This window comes from Anopheles arabiensis, chromosome 2 (assembly GCF_016920715.1).
Source record: "Anopheles arabiensis isolate DONGOLA chromosome 2, AaraD3, whole genome shotgun sequence".
NCBI classification, from domain to species: Eukaryota; Metazoa; Arthropoda; class Insecta; order Diptera; family Culicidae; genus Anopheles; species Anopheles arabiensis.
In genome coordinates, this window is record NC_053517.1 from 92,385,207 (window position 1) to 92,412,259 (window position 27,053).

Consider the following 27,053-nt stretch of genomic DNA (forward strand, 5'->3'; position numbering starts at 1 on the left):
GTGCTACTCTCCACTGCTAAGTTCCGGCTCGCTCAGCCCCAAGTCTGTGCAGCAATGCCCCACATTCATCCGGAGCTCAGGGACGAGCAAACTATTAACCTATGATGCGCTTATATGCTGTCAAATTAGAGCTAACTAACATGCAAACAATTTTTTACTTGCGAAACACGCTTACTGAGTACATCTCATCACAAATTACCATTTCGATGCAAACATTGCATACCTTCAGGCGTTTTCTTCTATGAAATGGACAGTTTGCTTGCATTTATTGTAATTTTGAACCAAAATAAGGTCCTCCACCATTTATTGCAACACTATCATCTTCACTACAATCAGCAAGATTATTCATCCCCCCAAATGTGCGCATTATCATTGCTATTTCAGAGTTAATAATCCCTGGCTTACCACATACAGCTGCCACCACCTTCTAGGGTGTCACAAACAGCCACTGCTTCTCGTAGTGGTTGTGTGTGCCAAAGTACACCACTAAACATGCATTATACAAATGGGATGAACATGAGCGAGGTGGAGCGAGCGGGCAAAAAAGCTCGTCACCCTCCCATTCCTCCAAGCATAAGGAAAGCTCATCTAAATAAATGTAGAACATCTTTCGATTACGGGGTTTATATTCCGCCTTCACGTCAGGCTTTCCTTCACACAGAGAACTCGGTCGAGACGAAACGAACGAGTAAAGGACAGAACGCACGTGAAGGTAGCAAAGAACCTTCCGCTTTTTTTTCGACTATGCCCTTGCTTCCATATAATGTTAGCCTAAGGCCATCGAAATTTCTGCCAGAACGATTCGTTCAGAAAACTGTGTCACTAGCAAATCGGGAAGAAGCGTTCTGCTACCGTTGAGAGTTTTATGTTCTATGATCTTTTTTCCTTAGCTTTTTTCCCCTTGCTGTAAAGCATTTCTACCTGAAGGTGAGCGAATGGTGTGCGGTAAATCGCACACGGGTAAAGCGATTTCTGCTCCAGAAGCCCTTGCAGAATGGACATGAATCTGGTCTCGCTTCCCGGGCGGCATCAACTGTCCTGCACGGAGCGGAGATTCTTTTCCTGCGCCCTTCTTTTGATCGTTAGACACGGGGATACCTTTACCGGCTAGGAAGGGACGCTGGAGGAAACAGCAATGATCGTCCATCCTTCTTGCTATGTTATTGCACTCATTCGGTGCCATTTAGCAAATGCTCGCTTGAGGCTAGTTTTAGGGCACAGGTATTGAAACTTAATCGAGGATACTCTTTTATTTGTCTGTCGTTTGGTGAGTGTGCCGGAAATGGTAGCAGTATGCGGTTGAGTGCCTGCGAAAGTTAGTTTTATTTCGCTTGGGTGAATGATTTTTATCGAAATGAATCCGAAACCTCGATTCGAGGAAACAGGCGCAAGAATTGAAGTGCTCCACTTTGTTCTTCCGAGTAAGAGTTGATAGACAGAGAGCGTTCTGGTGTACAGACTATTAATTTGAGCAAATTAGAGCGCTTGGGTGTCATTTGGCGATTGAAAAATCGTTGTTAAATACATATCATATAAACATGAAGCATTAGGAACTGATTTGAATTGAAATAATAACTTAAACATTTCAAATTTAATGTAATTTTTTCAAACTATGCAGCCAAGTCATGTAGTGATGTGCTCTCTGGAGCGCACCCCCGACTCCCAGCCGATTATTGTTAGTTCTATTCCGATTAAAATCGAAACCACTAGTTCCTCCCGGAGTTGGAGTCGTCCGAAATCGACCAGAGTCGTCCAGAGTCATCCAGAGTCGGAGTCGTCCGAAGTCGGTTGGAATTGGAGACGAACGGAGTTGCTGGAATCGGAGTCGAACGGTGGCCAGCCAGAGTTGCTCAGAGTCTGAGCCGACCAGAGTCAACGAAAGCCATATTCGGCTGGGGTAAGTCAGTGTCGTAGTCGAACACGACTGGTCCAAGGTATCTCTAGACGACTTCGACTTCGGAAGACTCCGGTTCCCGACGATACCGATAACAGATGACTAGGACTTCGCGTTCGGATAAATCCAGACGACTCTGGACGACTCCGGACGACTCCGGACGACTCCGGATTTTGGCCATATCCTCTGAGACGTCTCTCCGCCGAGTCTGTGTTCTTCAATCATAATTAATTAGAGAAATGTCTATGTTGTCGTTGCTCCAAGTAGTTCCAGTTCCATTAATGTTTCCCTCTTCTTATCACGAGTAGCGCTTTCAGTATAATTGCCATAACTCATTGTGCTGATTTTTCATAGAAAGTGTTCCGAATAACAGCGTTGGGTATTATTATTCATCAATTCAACTAGGAAAAAGCATCAACTGGACGTCTAAATCACTCAACTGCAGAAATAATACAATCGCAATTGTCGCTATCATAGATTTTCCACACAAAAAACATTTGTAAGCGTTCCTTTGAGTGAACTTTACAATCAACTCTTCCCCCTATCTTCATCGGCGCAAAGAAAAACGAATCGTTTTACCAACACCACCAGCCAATTGCCAAACGGATGACCCTTGGTGCATTATCATTAGTGGAGATAATGCATCCAAGATAGTTACCCTCATCACCTCATGAAAGCCAGCAGTGTTGTTCCACCCGGAGATGACATGAGCTTCCCGAACCATGTCCCGCCGCGCCTCTTTCAAACATCCTTTGCCTTTTGCGCTTTTATGTATGTGTGCATTTTGGAATGCATTTCCCCCCCCCACTCCCGATCGTCTGCCACCATTCCCTCTCCGTGTGTTGAAGGCACAATTGCACTCTCGACTTGCGCTAAATCACCATCCCGTAAACGCGAAGCGCCATCACTTCAAACGAAGATCACAATTACGGTGGAAGGTAGAGGAGCCGCCGCCGCTACTGCTGCTGCTACTGCTGAAAAAGTCATTCGAAATGGTCATTTTATCGGAGAAGCACACAGAAGAGAGAGAGACAACCACACACACACACAATGCCCGGCCAGTTCACTGCTGAGTGTGTATAGAACGGCGTGTGTACTCTAGCGTTGATGTGCAATTTTCCGACCAATCTCCTCGCAGAGAACTTGTCTCTCCCATCCTTCGTTGTCCGCTCCTTTTCGCCGCTTTCCGAGTGCTGGCTGCTAAGCACTATCTAAAATTAAATCTTAAATCTTTGAATTATATCGTCTATCCCCCTTTCCTCCCGTTTGCCATCCGTTGTTCCCCCAAAACCCGTCGGCCAAAGTTCTCCGAAAGGGCAAAAAGTGGGCGAAACGGGCTCGTTTTTGGTGCAAAGTGTTTATTTTCCCCGTGCGCTAAGACCCCGGACACAGTACACAATGGGAAGCGCTGCTACACTGCATTTCCACCGACGGACTTCAAACGAACTCGTTGGCCGCGCGGAACAAGCTCCAGCTGGTGCTGAATCTTTTGAGGAAGTGATAGAAAAATGAAGCACCACCAGCAGCCAACAAGCCAGCCATCTTCAAAGAGATTGGGACGCAGGGACGCTGTTGAGCCTCCCTGTCGCTGTCTCTCTCACTCACTGGCTCTAGCTCCATGGGTATGTTTTTCAATTTACCCTGTACTTTCTTTTATCACTGCGACAGGACGACACCGTTACGAGGGACGATGGTTGTTTACCTCATACCCTTCGTGCTTTAAAAAGAAGCTTTTCTTCAAATTGAATGTTCTTGCAAAGACGAGCATAGCTCCAGGGGCGCCGGAAACCGTCCTTCAGAATCTTTTTTGAGACATCATAATAGCACAACACTCTCCTCCTGGCACAACGCTGCCTAGCTCGTTTCGTCTGGTCGCGCTGTGACGAGCCTAAACAACGGGGTACGCCGGGGTCGTCCCCGGGTTTTGGAGGGCTCATTCGTTTAATCAAGTGAATAATGTGAAATTTATATTCAAACAAAGGAACATCATTTATGATTATGAGTTCATAAAATATTCCACTCGTGTACGTGCTCTCAATCAAAGCACGTTCGCCCGTGTGTTCGCGCCGCGTACGCGTTTCTGTGTGTACGGGCGTATTGTCTTCTTCACCGTCTCTGTCACTCTCCCTTCCGGAAACGGAATTACTTTGATCCTTGCAAAACAACCAGTGCGCGTACACACACACACACACACACACTCATGTATTCAAGAGCCACTCGAAAGCATCACACGCTGTCCTACGCCGAAAGCTGATGGGCCTTGCGTTTATGTCTTTCCGCGGAAGCCCGAGATCGTCGAGAACGGCCGCAAGATGTGAGACAGTCGTAAAGCATACGCACGAACGCGCAACAACGTTCGGCGCTTAGACGTCGATGATTCCTGTGATTCCTGTCCCATCCCATCCCCATCGCGGTACATGATTTGAATTTACCGGCATATCGGTGCAGGCGAATGTAACCAATCCGATGATAGTGTGCCCCCCACCCGCCGGGCTACAAACGCAGGAGTACATTAAAGCACATGCCAATAAAGGTGAGGAGAGGTCGGGCGCCGGAGATTGACTGTAGGGCCGAGGTCAGGATTTGGCTTGTTGGTAGGCGAATGTGCTTCCCAAATCACGGCGCCCGTTCGCTGACATCGTTGACTTTCGAAAGGACGCTTCCTGTCGGCACGTGACAGCATACAGCATCTGTCTAGAAAGCTATCAGCCGCCGTACAGGCTGCAGGGTATGCGCTACGGGCGTTTGCTTGGCCCATTCCTGCCCCACCGCGGAGGTATTGGATTTGGTGGATTAGCTGCACGTCGCCGTCCTGAGCTATCGCATGAGCAAGGCAATATGGATCCTATAATTTGGTCAGGCATCTCGTGCAGTATCTCAACTCAATAGAATCGATAAATTTATGGGTAAAATAACGCAGCCAAAGGCCAACGAGCAGAAAGCAAATTGAAGCGAAGCAAACAAATTTATATCTCGCATCGATTAGTTTCAAATGCTTGCATTTTGGACGCTGCGAGCGAAGTAAGTTTAACAATCTGAATTCTGCAGTGATTACGGTTGCAACAAAGTTTACGTTTAAGAAGTAACTTTGACGGCTCTGGGAATGAGAATGCTCGGTGGTGTATTTCGTACATTCTTCGGCTCCTACAAAGCAGGACAGAATCGATTCCCAACCGGACCGTTTCCCCGTAGCAACTGACGGTTACCGACACTTCTTTATCCGGCTTGCGTGTGTGGTGCAAATAAGTTTCAGAAGCCTGTATAAGCTAAGCTAAGCCGGGATTATAGCGTAGGTCTTTGCACCAAACAAAAAGAAAAAAAAAAGCATGGCATTCGTTCACCGACGTTTCGACAAGTTCAGAATTCCTGAAAGCCAACAATTGTAGTCGAAAAGTCATTAAACATTCATCATCAAATTCCGAAAAACCACAGAGCAATCAGTAACCCAGTTGACAATTATTTTGCTCAATTTCATCAAAATTCAATTCAATGTTTCGGATAAAAGGATAGGTCTCTGTTCTGGACCAAAAGCTGCATGAAAACGATTCAATTTTGCAGTCCCTAGGGTTGCTTCAAAAATGTAGGATGAAAAGATGCAATACAGAATTATGTTATATTTCACGTTTAAAAAAGACAATTGAAAAATAAGACAAATAAGACAATTGAAAAGCGTTGTCAAATACGATACTTGAGGTACTAAAATATTGAAAATAGCCAATATTTCAGATGCTAAAAATAGAGTGCTTTAAGCCTGTCGGTCATACGGAAGATGATCAGAGGGGGCAAGAATGATTATGAAAATATGGCTGGAAAATCTCCCCAACTACAAGCAGTTGTTAGCACAGCTTGGGCAAGGGTTGTCATCAAACATTTAGCAGGGTCGAGTTTCTTATTTTAGATCCGAAAGAAAAACAAATAAAAAGGGCTGCACGGACCGTAGCACACCCAATTTGTCATACTTAGAAAAGCTCCTTCTTCTCCAACTCCTCCTCCTCCTCTTCCTAACCTTTCCTTTTCTTTTTGCCAGTCTAACCCCTCGAGGGGCAATAAATCTGAACGGTCAATTTGAAACCAAAATACACACTCCTTCCTACGCCACACACACAGCTAAAGGCCATTTTTCCGGGGTGATGCGGGGAACGAGAAAAACGGCCGCGACTGGACCGGGTAAAATAATACAAACGCAATGAACATAAAGCACACCTTGTGCATAATTTATTATCATTCGCTCTGCGTTTGTCCCCTTTGTTGTACCCCTGCCTGCAGCTGGCCGTACCCTTTAGGCGAATATTATTTTCCACAAGTTTTTCACTTTCCCCCTTTTCCTGTTTGTCCACCAAGGAGGATGAAAATAAGAAAACCCTTTTTGTGTGATTTTTCTTTCTCGTATCAAACTAAGACAAAAAAGGTATGCGGCAAGTGTTTTGTATATTGTTGCACGGTTCAAAGGAACCTTACCAGATGCTTCCAAATTACTATCTTGCCATGACGCATGACGGTGTAATTCAGTCCATTTGTTACTAAATTTTGGAAATGTTTTGGACATGTATTACATTGAGAAGCTTGAATTGTCTTTTTGTTTATTAAATAAAATTTAAAGACACATTATGTTTGTCACACGTTTTAAGAATGTATGGATTAATTTAGGAATTCTTCTTTTCTTTACTTGTTGATCACAACTTTACAACACACAAAACACAACTGTTTAATCGCCACAAGCACGACCATTTTATTTAAAAAAAAACCAACACATCTAAATCTGACAAACAAAACAAATCGCACCCATGGGAATCAAAGCGAAACAGTGAGAGAGAAAGACAACCCCAAGACAGACAAATCGATCCGACAGTCACCTCTAGGACACAGGTCGCAGAGCAGCAGAAGATTTGTATTCAATGGCAAAACGCAAATGTTAGTCGCTTCTCGGGGTCCCGCGTTGTACGATTTGCTAAATTTATGTGTTTCGTTCTAAACACTTGGCGATGGTGATTTATTGGAAACGGGTTTCGGCAGTCGAATACCAATGAACTGAATGTCGAATTCACCCCCCGGGGGTGTGATTGGACAAAAGACAGCGAGCCAACCAATTTGGTACAAATTACTGTGAAAGAAATTCTATTTTGGGGAACGCTTGGAGGAGCTATTTTCCAGTACACAATGTCCAAGTTTTTGAACATTTTAGGATCCCCCTTGTCGTTAGGAGCCACATCCGTTGTTAGGGAAAAAATACAGCTTTTTCTTAGGATGAACTCAAATAAACATTGGGATTAGATCAGAATTTGCAAAGGAATTATCAATCAGCAGTTGATCGGGGATTCTTATTATTAGAGTTTTCCGAAGACCTCGATTATTGCTAATCTTTAAATATGAGTGTTCCGAGAAATTACATTGTAGAGCGATAAGGCAGTTTAGTATATTGACACCAACTGTTCTCTTGCATGCATTGTGTGTAACCCTCCGGCTGTGTGCTTCACCAACTACGCAATGAATTCTTAACAATCAAGTAACAGCAGGCACGAAACATATTTCCACCGAAACTGAAACTTTCCCCAATTGTTATCGCTCACGAATGAATTGGGAGATTGCACTTCCGCCCTGCGGCTGTCAACCAAAAAATGACTCAAAAACACGCACACACTAGGCACACATCCACACACACAAAATCCTAAAATCGGCAGAAAAGTTTTTCAAAAACTCGCACTTCAGGCAAGATTTTCTCTCGCCACACCGTAATCCCACTCAATGAATGTAATTTGGAGTTTGTGCAAACGGTTTTTTTTTTTTCATTTTCTTTATTCTACCCCTCGTCTACTGTCCCCTGATATGATCGTTTTATTTTTCCCATCCACCCCCGAAACAGTTTCACACAAAAAAAAAGAAGCTGGACAGAGGTATCTCCACTTCCACTCTCATGCTTGCTTCCTCACTCAATCTCACTCACTTCAGTATTCATCACCGCAATTCAAATGAAACTTTGCCTTCGATTGCGCTGTGAATTTTATTCCAGTGTTTCCGCTCCCTCTCTCTCTCTCACCCTCTCTTCCCCATTTGGTAGCAGCCCCCGAGAGTCCTCGTCTTTTTCGCCTACCATCATCCAGGAGAGGGCGATGAAATTTTTTGAGCACGGACTTTGGCCACCCGGGCTAGGCAAACTTATTCGCAACACTTTGAGTTTGTGTTACTTTTGGCGAGAAAATTCGCTCCGCATTTCCCTTTTGCTTGCCCAAACCGGACGGTGGCCTTAGTAAGCTAAAGAGTACCAATGACCACATCAGTGCTGCCCGCAGCGACAAGGCACCAGTGAAATTTTTAACCAAACTAACGAAAGCATCCACCTCTCTGATAAGGCAGACGATGGTGGCGATGGTGGACTCGGAACGGAGCAACTTTCATTTCCATTGCATTCCCCCGCACGGTACCGGGCAAGGCGAGGGGGTCCAATCGGTCGGTTAATTTGAAATTTTCGCACGTTTCTGCCATTTTGCTGCACCAGTACATTTTTGGTAGTTTGACCGAGTGACATAAAGTGGGCACGAACGTGGAGCTGGTACAGGGGAAAACTCGGCTGAACGGTGGAATGAAAGGGAGAACAAAGGACCAAAGGAAAGGGAAGGACATTGCTACAGTATATGCTAAAGTAAGAGCGTTGCGTTGGAAAATAGAATGAAAAATGTTTGCAAAAGATATTTGCTAATTACTGAGAAAGCGACACACAAAACCAGCCAGAAATAATTTTACTCCACCAGGCTTTACAAAGCTAGTTTTGTCCCGGACAAATACTGTTTTTTAGACCTTTATTAAAATTATTAAAATGTTGTTTTGTTTTTCTTCGCGTCCTATGGAATCGTACAAAACATTTACATATTAAAGCTGAGAACAAAGAGCAACAGTTCACCGCACAAATTAAAAATCAATAAGGTCATACATTAACTAAAAATAAGAACATCGACTACGGATATGGTACCTTAAGTAATTTCGAATCAGATTCATTGTCATACTCAAGTCCATTTGGTTATTAAGGACATTAAAAGAATTGTTCATTTGTATAATCAGGTATTTAGTGCAGAAGACAGTGGCCCGAACAACTGTAGTTAAAAACCCCTAAGGTAGGTATGAAAGACCCTACGATCTCGAGATTCAGTAGTGCAAGGGATAATGAGATCGGATATTACATACGAAAGTAATATTCATTATTATTAGCAACTCGTTGAGTAGCTAGTAGCCGCTCTGGTTGCGTCTTTTTTTATATAGACAGAATACACACAACAAGTAAATTCTTAGAAACAAGAATAAAATATTATTTTTCAGTTATTTTCCATGCATCGTACTGCATGGTGCGCACTGTATAAATCGTTAGGCAAACAAAAAAGTACACTGTGAACAAAAAAGGTGTCGGGCCGGCGCGTCCAGCATCTGGAAGGTTAGGTGCCTTATTTGCTCACTTGATTTTTGCCATCAAACCCAAAGTCACACCCCTATATATCCTCCATGCACCCCGCTCATGTCGCAAATAAAACTAAAGGTGAAAGTTTTGCACTAGACCATTTCAACAGCTCTTAGATGACACCATCGCACACCCTAAACGGGAAGTTTTCGGCCACCGGTTTACACTCCCACTGCCGCCCCTCGCAATGGTGGTGAATATCGCTGAGCTGTAAAAATTCAACACATTACAGGATGGGAATGCTTCTAGTCAGATTACACTGCACGAATCTACGGCAATGACGACTACATGCTTGGATTACGGTCTGACGCCTGCTGATGATGCTTCTAATGATGTAACACTACACTAAAGTCTGTCGAACCCAACCCATCTGCACATTCGGTACCGTACCGAGGCGGCCGGGCTTTATGACTTCCGTCAAATGTGCTGCACAAATTCGCTTGAAACACACCCGCCATCCCACTCAGAAAGATGGGTGTGAAGATGGTTACGACTCAATTAAAATGAGAATATACGGGCGAAAGTTCATATCCCTTTTTGCTAATGGGATGGTGGTTGGTTTCTTTTCCAAAAAAACACACGTAAAATTGGAAGAACGAGAAAAAGAAACGAAATTCCGGATAACCTATCCCAAAAACCCTGACCCCTGGGATGAATTCGGGATCGAAAATTAAAAGATCTGATATGCTGGAACCGGGTTGATGGGTAGAAGCTTACAATGCTTCGGAAAAGGGTCAATTTAATTGGGCCTAAATTATGCTCCTTTCAATTAGTGGTTCGCGTGAACTCCGCCAAGGTACGTGAGGTGATTTCCTAACAATCAAACCAAAGGATTGAGTGTCTTGTCCCGGTTCACAGTATGAGAAAAGCTGTGTTTGAATTGAGCCATCGTAAGGGTTCAATTCTGAGATGTGATCCAGTAATCAACGCCATTCAGGACAAGCTGATTTACAGTTGTTAGATATCATCGAGATAGCTTGTAACGAACATTGGGAAATTGAAACGAACAAATTCAAAGAATGATGCAATTTGCAATACTTTCGTGCTGTGGATTTGAGAGAGAGGCCTGGTAAAAATAAGATGATACACTTCACAATGTTTACATAACATGAGCTTGAAGAATTTAATTTCATGAAGAGTTGATTACTTTCCTATATTGCTTTGCTGCTTATTTTGCGAGAAAAAGGTGGTAGGCTATAGATGATACATACAGGTTACCATAAATTGCACCAAATCGTTTTGAAAACTGCAGAAGAATAGCAATTAATGTGATTAGCCAAACTTCTGACGTATTTTACAGCAATAAATACAATTTAAACTCGATCAACTTGAAGATTCCACCTAAAGTCCCGCATCTTACTGCTATGAAACATAAAATTAGTTAGAAAAAAAAGTATGCAACCGCTCTCTATCGGCACCTTCTCGCAATTTGTATCGAGCTTCTAAACTAAACATACTGCTTCTGTAAACATTTCCTTTACCCTTCTGCCCTAAGTTCACGCCACTGGCTGATGCCCCCAACTTCGCATTGAGTTCAAATTAAATTAATCAAAACAAAACAGCACTGCACCATTCCCGATACATTGCCAATTCCAGCTAGTTCAATAAACCTTCACCATCTAAGGATTCATTAACCCAAGGACTGAACTATGTTTTCTTTCGGTCTATTCCCCCAGCAACCTTCCCTCAGCAATACTCTCAGGGTTCAGTTGCTTTGATTAGGGCCGCTTCGTATCGGACGGCGCCGCCTTACAGCAATCGAAGATGCTGTAATGTCTGTTTATCTTCCATGTTTCATCTGCAGCTGATGTGGCCCGCGTGTGTATCGATTATCCTGGCGGGTTCGATCGATCGATTGAATTGATTTTCATACCGTCACGTGTACTCCGCTCGGGTACGCATGATGATGATGATGAGCCCGACGCCGAGCTACAGTCAGTCAGTGACAAACGGATCGCCCTCCATTGCGCCCTGTCACCATCAGCACCATCCACACACGTGCAATAAAATTGATTGCATCTTTATGAGAAATCAATTGACAGGACCCAGTGCTAGTGGCGCGCGAGCGTCAAGCGTTTGAACATCATAAGAATATTGTTCAAACGACTTTTATCAAAGGAGCATCGACGAACGCCGGCGTGCGAAAGGCGAACGAACGACCCAGACGCAACTGGGATTGACTTCTCTGTCTGGGACGGTGTACACCACCATCACCACCACCACTACCGCCGGGTGTGTGTATAGGGAGGGAAGAATCCACAATCACCCATCAAATTACCATTCAACCATTCGACCACCTGGTTGCCGCCGGTGTAAGCTTACTACTGCCTCCAGCACCAGGGGAGGGGGGGTGGAGTATATCCCCAAATGGGGGGAAAGCTTTCGATAAGCATGTAAACTGTCACTGCAACTCCTCACATGCTACCGTCGCCTGCAAACCAACCTCGACCAATTCCGACAAAGGTATGTGTGCGCGCAGCAATAGGAGAAATTCAATTTTCCTTTATTGCTGAATTAAGTTTAACGATTATGTTCATTCACTGTGGTGGTTGGTGGGAATGTATGCAATTCTCTGGCAGCGTAAAAAAACGAAACAGAAAACACAACCCCGAAAGCGAGAGACAGAGAGACAGCGATTTTATTGTACGAGAAAAAGCACCCAGCGGGGAGAAATTTTGATCACCGTGCAATAAAAGGCACTTTAAGTGGAGCTGGTTCGGGATCACTTTTGCTTTCGTTTGATTTATTTCTGCTGAAACAAACAATAATATGCATCCATTGTGAAGTAAAACGAGTTTGACATAAAACGAATCCGCAGTCCTGCGGAAATTGTGAAAAGGAGTGGGAAGCCTCACGCTTACACATTATTCAGTTCCATGTTCCCATGTGCCTGTGTTTGGGTGATTAAATTTCATGCATTAGAGCTTTCAAAATTTAGATGAGTTTGTGTGTTGTGGTAGAGCTCCACTTTCACTCCCAAGCGTTCGCAAAAGGACGAAAAAGAAGCTGGAAAGCATGGGAACAATGCCCGCTTGCACTTAACCATATTCCAGCCATGGTTCCACGAACATTTCCAATCAGCGAATCCTTACCCCCACGCCACGCCACACAGTGAGTTGCATTTCATTCCGAGCCATTTACTTTGCAATTCGAGTGAAATTCCCATTACGAACGAAAGCAAACCCAGAAAGAAAAATGTAACATTTTCAAACACTACGCAGTACGCATACGAATGCAGTTCATTTTCGGGTGAGGGGCTAACGCTAATGCCAATCAGGATGAATAATGATCCACAAAGCGGGCGCATTGACGGGCGAGGTTAAAGAGAAACGAACAAGATTTTACAATTGTTTTATTTACTGCTAAACGCCTGTCAATCAAAAAGACTGCTCAGGAGAATGAATCGCAAGGTAAATTAAATGTAGAATCACTGTTCTTCAATAAACAATGAGGCAGGATGATGAGGTCATTGTTTATCGTACGAGGTTTGTGGTAAAACGATAAGAAACGAATGATTCATGTTTTAAAATAAAAATTGTGTTCGCTACTTTTAATTTCTTAAGACAGTTCTGAGTTTCGAATATGAGATAAGATACTACTCTAAGCAAGGTAGGTAATGCTATGTATATACAGGAGTTTTCAGGGTTTCTCTTAATTTTGGGAGATTTGCTTGTCTCTTTCTTGCGGGAAATGTACGTTATATGTTGGGAATTGAACCCTATAGCATCCTTTTTGGACAGTCACCATAGAAATTAATGAATAGGAATTGTCCAAAAAGAGTGCTAAAGAGTCAAATTTGGCTCCCTGAAGCGCACCTACGACTCCGATCCTACTCGAACTCCAGAGTCGACCGGCCCCCTAATTACCATCAAATAATGTTTATTTCTCGTTAGAAAGAGTCAAGAAAGTGTCCCCAAAGTATGAGAACCCCTGAGAAAACCTATAATACGTAGGAATAAAACCAGATCGACCAGAATACTTTATGCCTTTAACGACGACCGAAGCAGAAGCTATATTTATGCAATATGTGCTGTTCAAATTCAATTTAATATGACGATTGATATCAGCCGGACTAGATTCGTTAACATCGTTACGATGGGCTGTGGTGTTCCAATTCGAACTAAGATAAACGTGTGGCTGCAATAAACAATTCATTGAAACGAGCATCATACTAAGCAATGAATGATGAATGTATCAATTTAGTTGATGCAATTTAGTTGATGAAATAGTTTACACTTGGCATCTTCGATCGATTAACACTAGGTAAATAATAAGTATTCAAAACGTATCTAAATTGTTGTTCCGATTTGAACTGCTCCTTAAGGTTATTGATCAGAACTTGACAGGAAAACCAATTTGCAGTATGATTTAAACTTGATTATAGACCCGTTAACATAACAGAAAACTATTGGAAAAATGTGTTAATAATTTATATAATGTGGAGGATATTTAGGTTTGTTCAGCACTATAGAAGCGGTGATGTTGAAATCAATTTTCAGAAGAAAATAATCTCTTTACAAATCGACACTGCTCAATAGCATACTTTACAGTAGATAAACAAAACCGTTTATGCAAGCATTGCAACAAGATCCAATTAGAAACATTCCAAAATCTCATGGAAATGTTTATTGTAGTAGTAGCTTTAAGCGGTCTATTAAAATTAGACATAGTGCGATACTGTACCGAAAATTTTAAACATGCTTTGTCGCAAAAGCACCGAAGAAAGCAAAACAATGCGTGTTTGCTGACGCATCCGCTAAATACTCTACACCGCACCTCGGGGAAGCTTGCACATTATCACGCCTCACACCGGCATGTGTGTTTGCTGTCGTCTCGTACACCTGTTTCGGAGAAAGGCGCGGTTTAATGGTTTCGCACACACTTCAACGCTACACCGCACAAACAACGCCATCAAATCAGATTTATTGCAATTTTCATCGCCACGTGATGAGAAATAATGCACAACACACCACTTTTTCTCCCAGATATTGATCTTCACAGCACAAACAAACCGAAAACCCACCCACCCAAAATGCATCTCGCACGGGAGGCTAAAGGAAAGACCTCATTCTCCGGGAGAGGAGAGTGGAAAATCGTTAAACTTTCCATCGTCAGCAAAGTTGTTTTTCCCCGCTTGTTTTGGCAGCCTTTCTCTCTCACACGATCCTCAGGCTGCACCGCCCAACCATACGCTGATGGCTTAAAGCAGGTTCGACCGAGCAGCGCCATTTCCACCACACCCGTCGAAGTCCGTGTCATAAAATCCATCGCACACAGGCCGGGCCACAGCCACAGAAAGCAAGTGCGAACAGAGCGCACCCGGGCCCCTCATGAATATTATTACACAAATTAAGGCTTTTTATTTCGAGATTTTTACGCTGCACCATTAACGGTCTGCGGCAAACCGTTCACAGATGTACACTGTAAATGGGGTGGGGGGGAGGTAAATGGTATGCTCCTCCTTTGAAGCAAAACGAGCGCATCGAGCATTGCGTTAAGCGTCTTTAAACATGTGTAACCACCGTCGCCAACCACCCACCCACCCCCTACGCTTGAGGGTTTGACATTTCGAGTAATTGTGGTGAATGTCAACTAGCGTGTTTTGGCATGACAATGCTTCAGTGACAATTTTATAAACTTTCCACGTTAAAAGGAGCGTAACACAGCGTGTGGGTGTGTAGGAATGGCGGGCAGAATGGGCGAAAAGGGTTTATCGTCCTCATATCACCGTACCGTTGTGGGGGGTTGGCCGGTGTTTTGTAGCATTAAAGCGGACAAACATCGACGCTGACTTAAAGCGAAGCAGCATATTATAATTGTGCAACTACTGACTGGATAAAAAATGGACAAATTTAAATGAAACGTATTCGTGTATTTTAAATTGGATAAGTAAAATATGACACAATTTTGTTAAAATGTTCGATAAGAGGTTTAAAGAGGACAAAAATAATGAAAACCAAACAGTTTAAAATTTATAGTACAACAACCAATCATGTAAATGTACAGATAAAACTATAGAGCTACAATTTAAAAATAAAGGTTTAAAAGATGAATAAAAAACGAAAGCTTAATCCACGGAAAAACAGCATGACCTTTCCCGTTTATATTGCTTTTCTTGCAAACGCTCAACAATCCTAATCCGCTCGCAGCAGCTCGTAGAGTATCCCGTAGAAACGTTCTCCATCAGCTAAAGGTTATCATACAAACAACAACGGATAATCCCGCGCGCACTGTTTATTTTCTTCGCTGCAAACCCTTTGCAACACCTAAAATATGCTACCAACGCTCAACCCATCTGTGTTTCCATGCTTGCTTTTCCGCAAAGGATAAATTCAAATTAGTCAACCAGCATTCCGCGCGCGCAGCAACTACCTGCCAAATCCGGCGGCCGCTGTCGTCGTTAAGCGACAGCTTGAAATGTTAATTAGTTTGCATCTCTCAACCCTTTCGCCCCGCTATTAAAAGCCAGGAGGGGACAGTAAGCACGCGACCACTTATTCTTTTCTTTTCGCCGCGGTATTGGAACGGGATGTTACCTCTCAGGTTAAAGGTAAGCCCCGAGACTATATTGATCAAACCGTTCGCCCCCCCGCAAACGGGCACGTTAAGCGCCAAGGACCCTGCCCTGTCAAGGGCGTTCGAGCGCGTAAAAATTGTCCAAATACCACTAATAGATTTCATTAAAAACTTACCCCAGCTTCGACCGCACACACGCCGGTGCCGTGCCATGGTAACGAACGCAGAAATGCTTCGTGGAACAGCACCGCGGTGGTCCTGCCGCCACCGCGTCCACAGCGACGTCTTCCATTCGCTGCTAATGAAGCAATCATAGAGCTTGACATCGCCTGCTGGAGAGAGGACCGCGAGGAAAGCGAGTTGTAAACGGTGTGCGAAAGCGCCTTCTGAACGCTTTACAATCTACCCCACTTACCCATTATGTGCCTTTGTGCCTGGTCCACGCGATGACATTCCTTTCTTATTGAGTTTCTTTTCCCGTTGCCCCTTCCTTTTGCGTTTGACATGAAAAGGATGAATCGTGCTGCTCTCTCTCTCCCCCACTGGGGCAAGTTTGCGTGACAGAGCTGCAAAACAGAAGGCATAAATTGAGCACGATCAGAACCTCGTTCGTATGACATGAGCTTTTCATTATTTTAGTTTTGGGGTAGGTAAAAACGGAAACCATTTGCTGGTTGGACAGGATTAAAAATTAATCACAAATCGAAAAACTTCTTCCCCCAGACCAAGCATATGCGAAAGGGCGGCAAACTTTTCCTATAATTAAAACAGCCCAAACTAATCAAAGAAAATGTAGCCTACATCAGGTGGAGCTGGAATGGCACACCGGGCCGCGTGCAAACAGCAGCTTGATTGTTTGTTAGTTTTGATTTAATTATCGAAACGAGCGGGTCAAACAATTCAATCGTGCGCGTGCAACACACGCACACACAAAACATGCAGCAAACGGGACAAAAAAAAATCAACTTTACCACACAAAAGTTTACTGCTAATTGGTATGGATATTTCGTTGGCCATTTCATAATTCAATTAATACGCATCGGTATGATAGGCGACGGCAATAATAAAAAAAACACTCCCACACTATTCCCCATAAACCAATCAATCGGTTCGTCCGAGTATTACAGGCACGTACTGTCCGCATTACTAGTGCTGCACCCCGACCGCAGAATAACCCCTGGAAGCTGGAGCAGTTTTTATTTTTCTCTCGAAAGGACATTTTTCGACCCCTTCCCTCCTGTATCCCATTTGCACTTGTCAAACAAACAAAAAAATACAGCCGTGGCCCTAGGCCGTGGTAATTCATTTAGCGGCGCAGTACAAATAAAGTGGAATTTAATTAAACACAATTAACTCCGCAAGCACGCACGCACGCATTAAAACGCTTCCACACCTGAGCAGCCTCCCGCAGCAATTTCCCGTTCCCTCACCAACAACAATAACAACAGCGTAAAAAGGGACAAACACCGTCACACGCAACCATATCTTTCTATATGCGCGACATTAGGTGTCGAGACTGAGGTGCGCCTCTGTCTCTTTTTTTTTTCGACGGGACGATTAAATCGTCCCACCTAATGCCGACTCATTACCCGGCGGTCCTTTACGAGAGTGGTGAGGTGATAATGCAATTTTCTCGGTACTGCTTGATGGTACTTCACTTTCGCACGCGCCACACACTTGGGGAAGATTTGCAAGCGTTCACACGGCGGCCACACTCGTCGTCTTGCTGGTGCGGTGGTGGTAGGATGGGAAATTCGTTTGCCGTCTCACCGTAATGAGTTCAGAGGGTATGCCAGCCAGCAGGGCAGAAGATGCTTTTAGGCGTTTGTAACTGCAATAAAGCACATTAATTATTACAAAAAAAACAAATCAACAGCAACTGGAAGAGCTTTACAGGATTTTTCTGGGGTTCTGATAGCTGTGGGACACTTCCTTGACTCTTTCTTATTGGAAGTGCATTTCATATGTTGGAAATTGGACTCTGGCACCCCTTTTGAACAGGCTCCTTCAAAATTCCTATCGGATTTGACAAACAAGTGTGCTATAGAGTCTAATTCCCATTACATTAAGTTCATTTCACATAAGAAACAGTCAATAAAATCTCCCTCAGCTATGAGAACTCTTGTAAAACCCTGTAGGGACGTCACGTGTGTATAAAATGCCTCTTTTTCAGGAGGAACGGTCCGAAAAGGCCGTATTGCTTAAATAAAATGCCTCTTACTGAGAAAAAAAACCTTTTTTAGTAAATATTAAATTTAAACATCGTTCCGAACGAAACAATCAGGTATTTGTTGTCCTGACGTCATCGGGCCATCGGTCCGCTCGAACAGTCCGCTTTCCCAATCGGACTGCTCCCACTGGGAAATCACTGTCAAAAAAAGAAGAAAAAAAAAACAATTGCAATGAGCCGACAATTGTGCTGACAGTCATAATTGACTCTTCCACGAACTCATTAACGGCCGGCCAGAAGTACTCCGGTCAACTTTCTCGTGCCTTCCAAAATCAATTTGCAGAAATATTCGTCACACACTTTCGAGGCGAGTCGAAAAACAAGAACAATTTTCTGCACACAGCCCACATAGCGCAGGAGAGAGAGAGTGTGCAGTCAACTGTGATGGGACGAACTTTTATGCAAATACGATTAAATTATTTCTACAAAAAAAACACACACACATACAAACAAACAAACATCCCGCGCACTGAGCTGCCCATCAAAGCCGCTTGTATAACGTCCGTGTCCGTGAATGGGAACAGACAACCGTGTGTAACACGGCGAACAAATACGCACAAATAAGCAACGACGGAAAAACACTCCCGACTTTGCCACCTCATCGCCAGCCCAAAAAGCTGATGGCGGTGGGCGTAAAAAATATGCCAAAGAGAACAATAAATTTAACAGCACGCCAAAATGCCGTCTCCGCAGCATCATTTGCCGCCGGACGATCGTTCTACTGCATAGCGCTATGCTACGCTATGCGCCTTCAATATTCGTCATTTTAAGGCCCAATGCGGCGTCCGAAGGAAAAGCACACACACACACAATCATCCACACTCGACTGCCATCGCGAAACAAAGTGTGTGTGTGTGTGTGTGTGTGTGTGTGTGTGTGTGTGCGTGGGAGGGAGGAGGATATTATTTTACGCACCACCTCGTAGGTACCGGCTTCAAATAAATTAAGAGATTTTCCTTGGTTCGCTTCCGCGTGCGCGGGCCATCTAAAACGAGAAGGAGAGATTTGGAAAATAAAAAGTATGAGTCGTAAAAGAAAAGCGCACAACAAAAAAGAAGCGAAAGCTACGACACTTTGCAGGACACAGCAGATAGGCCGAAGCCACCAGCGCCATCGCCAAACCAAAAAGGACAATAAACTTGTGCAGCATAAATTAGCGTACCGGCCGGGGGTGAGGCAAGTACCGACCGTGCCATCCCGAGCCAGTTTGAAGCAAAGTGATGGGGTGTCGGCCACGGTCGTTGTTACGGTTTGCTTTATGATGTCACCTTCAGGTGGTTCCTTCCTTTATCAAGTGCGGTCTCACTCGCTCACTCCTGCGCATTTGAGCATCGCGCCAGGGGCTCCTCCCCGCGCCAGTGCGTTGCTGCGTTACTGTTAATTGGAAATTTTATTTATCGGTCTCAGAGAGCTGCGTATAAATTACTAATCCTGCTGACTTTTGCTCCCGCCCGCCAGCAGGAGAATGGAGTGGCCGGGGTAGGGACAGATTCCCACCAACCAAAGAAGTTCCGGCTGCGTTGCGTTTGCCTATGTCATCGAAAGTTTCCAATTAAAAGGAACAGGTTATGGTGGCACCAGTGTACCCAAACTTTTCCTCCCCCCTCTTCCTTTCTCTCTCTCTTTGAACCGTGTTTTTGAAATTGGGAAAATGTATGCAAAGCTTCTGGTTCTCCACTTCGATGTACAGTCGATTTTGGGGATTAGGGCCCGATGTTGATGTTCCTCGTAAGTTTTGTGTGTGTGTTTGTGCACGAAGAAACATAAATTGTTACGTGCCGCTCTTTGTGTGCAAAGTTAAAACACTTTTCACACACAAAAGCCACCCTCCCCACCCAAGCCCGGGACGCTTTATCGTGCGGCGGCAGCGGCACCGAAAGCTTATTCGGCATTATGGCGTATCTAAAACAATATACAATTGCCCCCCGTGCTAACCTGGAACGAATCCTGTATTAAGCTGCCCCCCCCCCCCCCCACTCCGCCTCCTGGCTTGCCGTTTAATGAATAATTTAACAAGAAAATTAACAATAAAGAACCACTCGCGCGAGACAAGGAGCTGCCTGGTCGCCAAAACCACAGCATAAAACTCTTGTCACCACGCCGTCTTGCAGCGCCTATAGCAGGTGGTGGCCGTCGTCGTCTGCGGGGGGGGCAAATCTTCGTTGCAAAAACTTTACAATTTTAAGTGAGAAAATAAAATTTTGGCCCTGCCAGTCTGCTTTGGAATTGAATTGCAGAGCTTTGCATAATTGTCCCGTGTCCGGTTGGCTGTTTTTTTTTTTTACCCTCATCCAGTCCCTCTCTTCCCCACTCTGTGTGTGTGTGTGTGTATGTTTTTAATGCAATATCTGCGTATTGAAAAATACAACAAAAAAGCTTCCGGGAACTGACATTCTGCTGCTCTTCCGCCTGGATGGGCAAGTAGTGTGTGGGCAAAGCTAAAAGTATCTTGATGGGATTTTCATTCCGGCATTAGGTTGGGGAATAACCTCCCCCACCCTATCCCTATCATTCCCTATCACAACACCACCGCCAGATGAGTTAGTTGGTAAACGGGTTTCTTTTCTTTTTTTTAATTTGCGCTTTTCCATCCACCGAGTACCAGGGAACAATTCTAAAAGTCGGCTCCAAGCTGAACTGGGTCAGATCTTACGGAAGACAAACTTTCAATCTTTCTTAAGTTGACTTCCGAGAGAGAGAGCCGTGGCCGGGTTTCATGTTTTTTTTTATCTTTCTTCTTTACTCATCAACTCCAACACGAACGGGTGGGGTGCGGTGGCCGTCTTGTATCGGCGCGTTGTTTCGCGCCTCAGATTTTTCCCCCTTCTTTTCCATCGTCATTCTTTAGGAGATTTTCTTCCTTTTCCATGCCAAGTTCTTGTGAGTCGGCAGGGGCCATTATCCGGAAGTTTAGTGTCGACTGCAAAAAAAGAAGGAAGAAGTGCATCGCACCGCGGGAGAGAGCACCAAACCGATGACACCCCCGAAGGCTCACCCCCTACCTTTTGCTCAGCTCAGCGTCAAAGTTTTAATCACGATGGCTTTTGGCCCGGGGGTTTTGTGATGCCCGGCCCGTGCCCCTGTTATTAATGTGACCGCGTGCGCACTCTGCTGGCACTGCTGCCACTGGAATTTGTCAGTATCGCTCACTAAAAAAATAGTTAGCGGCCCTCTTAGCCTGGGCTCGGCTTCTAAGCGAGGGCCCAACTCAAGTTGTCCATCGTGAGCTTGTGCAAAACGTGCAGAAAAGTTCTCGGGCAGCGAGTTCTTTCTTTTTTTTTTGCACAATCTTGGTACGATAAATTTCCGAGTTTCCCACCACCGCACTCTCCCGCACAGAGATATCACGAAAAGTACCGGGTGCTAAGGAAATAAATAGTTTTACATAATCTTATTCTTCCCGTTAACGAGCGGTGCGGACTGCTCGGCGGGCACTGAGTGAGGGGGGACTGGTGCTGCTCGGCGCTGGCTGGAGATTTGCCAGATTTTAGTGCCAGAATACTTCACCGGACGGGCAGCTCCAAGAACAGGAAACACTATTCAAATTAAGAGTCGGTACCGAGCGAAAGGCACCAAGCGAAAGGAGACGATTGAGCCCGGCAAACATCTTGATATCCATTAACGGGGTGGTGGTTGGGGGGGGGGGGGGTATTTCCGCCATTTTAAAATTGTATAAATTTGTCCACCTACGAGCCAGCAAGCATTTCGGGCCTGTTTTGCCAACATCCGTCATCCGCCGCCAAACAGTTGACAGGCCGGAACTCAGTGCACATCCTGTTTCTAATCGCGGGGAGTAGTCCTTCCATCACCGAGCAACCTTCCGAGGACAAACTTGTACTGGAAATCATCTGCGCCAGCCTTTAATTCATTCCCTGCAAATAGAATGTAGATTAAATTGAACCTGTCAGAAAGTGATGCTACTGGTGCTCGTCCCCTACACACCCAGTCGGGCTGCCGTTCGTTATCTGTTGCGGTTTTGCCGAAGGAAACTCCCAAAAACTATCCACAAAACCTAACCCCAAGCAGAAAACAGCAAATCATCAACCGAACAGACACACACACACTAGTGTTGTGCTCTCCGGAGCGCACCCACGACTCCGATCCGACTCCGACTATTATTAGTCAGATTCCGACTACAGCAAAATGGAACCACTAGATCCGACCGGAGTCGGAGTCGCCCGGAGTTGGCTGGAGCCGCCCGGAGTCGTCCGGAGTCGTTCGGAGTCGTTCGGATTCGGAGCCGTCCGTAGTAGTCCAGAGTCGCCCGGAGTCGTCCAGAGTCATCCGGAGTCGTTTGGAGTCGTTCGGAGTCGGAGTCACTTCGTATATAGGACTTTGTTTCGAAGGCCGACTCTGGACGAAAACTACACTCTGGCCGACTCCGAACGACTCGGAACGACTCAGAAAGACTCCGGATGACTCTGGACGCTTCCGGGCGACTCTGGACTACTACGGACGGCTCCAAATCCGAACGACTACGAACGACTCAGGACGACTCCGGACAACTCCTAACGACTCCGGACAACTCCTAACGACTCCGGACAACTCCTAACGACTCCGGACAACTCCTAACGACTCCGGACAACTACGAACGACTCCACGCGATTCCGGGCGATTCCGGACGATTACGGACGATTCCGAACGACTACGGATAATTCAGAGCGGACCTACCTTCCGGGGTAGATTCCGAATTTATCGGGGTCGGATCGGAGTCGACTCCGGATTTTTGCTAACTTTACCCATCACTAACACACACATATACACGTGATGATAAACTTCAAAAGCCAACTTCCAGACACTACAAACTCGAGCCGCGTGTGACGTGGGAAGGTCAATGTGGCTGATCAGCTTAGCAGGCGGGGAGGACCAAATCCGTACAAAACGTGCCGAAAACACTCGGCGGGGACACATAGTTTTGCAATTATGCACTGTGTTCGTTGTTTGGCCGCTGGTGGCTAACAATTTCCACTCAGAAAAGTAGAAACTGTTTGCCACCAGCAACAGTAGTGGTGCAACAGCGCAACTTCGAGGCAAGCGCCAGCTGCAATAGTTTTTTTTTGTGTTGTGTCCCCATCCAAACACACATGGGTGTGCGACCCCTACTTTCTAAACCTATCCAAAAAAAGCGACCGTTTTCCAACTGTTTCCTGTGTCCGTGTGTGTGTTTTGCAGCGCAGCAAAGCGACTGCCGGATTAGTTTATATTTACGACATACTCACGGGGATTGGTGTCCACTCGAGCGGGACAGGATAAAAAAAGGAGTACTTGGTGCACTCCTGTGCACACGTGTTACACTGGCTAGCTGGCTGGTTGGCTGGCGAGAATGGACACAATTTTTCATCGTCCTGCACTACTGTGCACTTCCGGCAGTGGGAGAAGTTTGTCCCTTTTATACCAGCCCAGGTACGTTGTTTTGCAGCTAACCTCTTCCCCGCCACTAACCCGGACCAAACACGGTACCCCCTAGGGCATAGTGAAAAGTGCACCACTCATCGTGTTTTGCTTCAAAGCTGACCGAGCTTTTCCATTACGGATGGATTTTCCACGAACCCGCGCGCGCGCCCTTAATTAACGACTATCATAAGCCAATGTCATGCCGGTCCACTCCCGGTGGGGCCAGATGGTGGCAAGTGCTGCTGCTGCTGTTGATCGTTGCTTGCTGTCAAAACAAACGATCAGCAGAGAAATTAGTTTGCCTGCGATGTAATGCCCCCGTTTGACTATTTTGCTATTTAATCCTTATTTTACACTTTCTTTGCTTACCAGGTGAAGAAGAAAAAGAGGCAGTTAAAAATTACTTTTTGTAGAGGTATTTGATGCAAACACTTCGCTAAGCTGGACACGCTGCGGACTTACTGTGCCTGCTTCAACTGCTCTCCTCCTGTCAGTGGTTACTACTTTTTCATCGTTTTCTTCAAAACCATATTGCCTTCCCGCTTCCCGTTGCCAGCGTTACCAGGCGCATCCTTTTTCTACCTTCGACGCGTACGCGTGGCAAAAAGTCACTTTCGTAGCAAACCCCAGTTTCCCAACCGGAACCTTTTATGTACTTAAAAACAAACCGAGAAGGGACACGGGAACCAAACAACTAAGCCTTTCGCCTGCCGGACCTGCCGGACCACTACTTCGGGCAGTGTTTCCGTGGTAAAACCACGCGCACCCACCACGCAAATAGGTGATTTGATAATTTTGCCTTTCACCGAAACTGGGAGTGGGGCGCCTCTCCACCAGCAAGCACCGCCATAGTTCCATTATTTCATCTGCTTTCGAGAACCGGAGTGGCCGAGTGGTTTGTGAGAAGAACAAGGAGAAAAAAAAGCAACACTCCTTCAAGCGTACAATTATTGTGGGGAAAATTATTGGCTCCTTAGTATTCATGCACTGTCCTCGGGAGCGGTAGCAAGCGAGAAATTCCTGTGTCTACTACAGCACCGAAGCCAGCGAAACCATTAATCCTCTTACCGTTTTCCAGATGGGGTAGAGGGTACGTGTGGACGTACTGCTGGAAGATGCTGTTTTTTTTTCTGTTCGTTCCCGTGTTACCTGCTACCTGCTTTTCTTAGCCCTTCTTGTTGTCTCTCTCTCTCTTTTCTCTTTTCAAGAAAAACTCTTCAACGGGAAGCACTCCGTGACGGTAATTACGACCACCGAAACGGAACCGAGGCTAAAGTGTCCTCCTGCGTGAAGGTAGTGTACAATTTCGGTTTTGTTCCGCCGGTGTAGCTGGACAGATATTATGGACACACCAAAAGTGTGTAACAACCCTTTCCCTTGTTTGAGATGTTCCTGCCGTGTTGGAGGAGCTTATGAAGACGCCGGGCGAATGTAGTGGTACGGCTTCGCAGCAAAACCACGCGAAAGGGACAGTCGCAGAGAAGAGCAGGGTAATATAAGTAACATTTCGGCATACTTTTCAACGTCCCCGGAAACTGGTTCTTTTACACGGGGGGGAAAGTGAACGAGTAAGCCCTTAGCTTACTTTGAAGGTAACAGGTACTGCGAAGGGGATTTCCTTCCCTTGTTTCTGTTTTGTGCCAAGTAACAAAGCTCATTCCTTGCCAGTTAATAGCCACAGCAAGGCCACAGGGCGTCATTTTTGTGGTCGGCTTTACACTGCCGGCTTTACCGGTGATTAAATGATATGGACTTATAATGTACTACTCCGTGTTGTATGGATACCCGTTACTGATAATGTTGACATCGGAAACACGCTTACATTAATGCTACGGACACACCTGATACGATATCCTTCATGATCGTTTACAAGGGACTAAGCACGTATGCCTGCCAAAACTCGGATCAAAACACCACGGAAAAACACCGCATCGAAGTTAAGCCTTCCGGGTGGTACGGCCGGAGCTGCTGCTGCTGCAAACACGATCGCCACAAACATTTTGGGGGTTTTATCGCACGGCTCCTCCGTGTTGTGGTGCCTTTATCACACCAACTTAGAGGTTTCATATCACGCTCTAATGTTCTGTGCCGTGCACGTGTTCTGGGAGGCGGAGGGTCAAAGTTGGCGCACTTGCACACATAAATACTGGACCCGTTGGCGTATGGTGCCCTTTTATCGCTCCACCGGTGCAGTATTTACGTGGCGATTGATAAACCGCGCCACCCGGACGGTCGGATTGACGGAGCAGCCCTGCGGGAGGGATCGTAGGTCATGCGCCAAGCAAATGCATCATCCGGCCCGGTACAGCTATGGCCCTGTGGTGGTGGTGTAATAACGATGCTACATCTCCCTTGCACACACATTCTCTGATGACTAATTACGGGTGACATTAATCAATTGGGGGGAAGGCTGTGTGCATTTACAAGTATCCTGGACCCGTGCGGATGATACACTAATCAATAACGATGTAATTTATGCGCACGTAAACAATCGGCGCAATTGTTTTGTGTCATCACAACATACAACAGTACAGGCCGTTTTGTCGCGTTGCAGCATAATATTAGGAGCGTTGAAGCATAATGGCGCAACGCAACGGTTTCTGCGTTTATTGAGTAACTCCAAAGGGAAAGTTTGAATTCAACTACAACCGTATCGCACCGGGCACACTAATCGTCCGTCGGCTGTACGCGGTACGTCTCCATCGCCTCCAAACTGGGCGCAAACCTCTGCAGGTAAAGCTTCCGGTGATGGGTCCAATCCAGGCGCACCTGCCTCCAGTGGACTTTATGGTACGCCAGCAGCTTATTGCGATCGTTCAGCTAAAAACGCGCAACATGTACGACGACATAAGGACAAGGCACAAACATTGAGCGCGCGGCATACTTACAATTTCCTGGGGCAACGGTGCTTCCATGCGCTGGAACGATACCACGACCGGATACGGCGTCATGTTCGATCGCGGCAAGGAACTCTCCAAATTCGGCCGCATGGTAGTGGACGGACGGAACGGTCTGGCAGCGGCACCGTTCATACCGAGCAGCGGACCGCGGGTGGCCGCACGTCCACTCCTACCATCCCGAAACCAGCTCCGAAGCAGATAGTAGAGCGATTGGTTCCGTTCCATCGCCTCGAAGGTGATGTTTCGCCCGAAGAGAGTAAACGCTGCCGGATGGTGCGCGCCGCCCTGCGCTGACTCTATCCCTAACCGTGCCATAAGCGGCTCGAAGTCGGATGGCAGCTGGTGTGCTTTGTGTTTCTTGAGTGGAGGCATGGTTGAAGGTACGATATTGCAAGCTGAACTGAAAACGCAACACTTTGCACAAGCGGCGGTACGATTAAACATGCGCAGCGAGAAATTCGGCGTAAAATGGCGAAGGCTACTCCGTGCCGAACTGAATTGAAAATGTTCGCTTGACACCCGGCGAGTGTTTTTGACGTACAAATCGCTGCATCTCGCTCTTTTTCTCCACCCGGTTATGACGGTGGGTTCAGCGCTGGGATGTTTTGAGTTGCGCAGTTTCCAATTGGAAAAATGATGCATTGAAATCAATTTGATACTAAAGCTTGTTTGAGT

General features: G+C 45.6%; 2 protein-coding genes across 9 annotated transcripts in view; both read right to left on the reverse strand.

The window, feature by feature from the left end:
* LOC120900326 (collagen alpha-1(XVIII) chain) overlaps positions 1–23,966 on the reverse strand; it is a 240,935-nt gene extending 216,969 nt beyond the window's left edge. For 6 of the 8 annotated variants that reach the window (XM_040307214.1, XM_040307198.1, XM_040307252.1 and 3 more), the window contains exons 1-4: positions 23,848–23,966; positions 21,775–21,956; positions 16,270–16,420; positions 16,031–16,186 (exon numbers count right to left, since the gene is read on the reverse strand). In XM_040307214.1, the coding sequence (XP_040163148.1) occupies positions 16,031–16,146 (116 nt within the window). In that variant the 5' untranslated portion in view covers positions 16,147–16,186; positions 16,270–16,420; positions 21,775–21,956; positions 23,848–23,966. Of the gene's footprint in view, positions 1–16,030; positions 16,187–16,269; positions 16,421–21,774; positions 21,957–23,303; positions 23,744–23,847 lie in introns of all 8 variants that reach the window. The other 2 variants (XM_040307188.1, XM_040307180.1) reach the window with 2 other exon arrangements.
* Positions 23,967–26,039: 2,073 nt separating this feature from the next.
* On the reverse strand, positions 26,040–26,880 carry LOC120894446. Its single transcript, XM_040297040.1, has 2 exons — positions 26,367–26,880; positions 26,040–26,298 (listed from the first exon to the last, which is right to left on the reverse strand). Exons 1-2 carry the CDS (start codon positions 26,820–26,822, stop codon positions 26,146–26,148), a joined length of 609 nt encoding a protein of 202 aa, XP_040152974.1. The 5' UTR covers positions 26,823–26,880; the 3' UTR covers positions 26,040–26,145.
* Positions 26,881–27,053: the final 173 nt, after the last annotated feature.

Excerpts from the sequence above, each read along its gene's own strand:
- LOC120894446 (XM_040297040.1), bottom strand. The coding sequence starts at position 26,822 with ATGTTTAATCGTACCGCCGCTTGTGCAAAGTGTTGCGTTTTCAGTTCA. Across the intron at positions 26,299-26,366 it reads CACCGTTGCCCCAGGAAATT|CTGAACGATCGCAATAAGCT; the intron begins GTAAGTATGCCG and ends GCGCGTTTTTAG.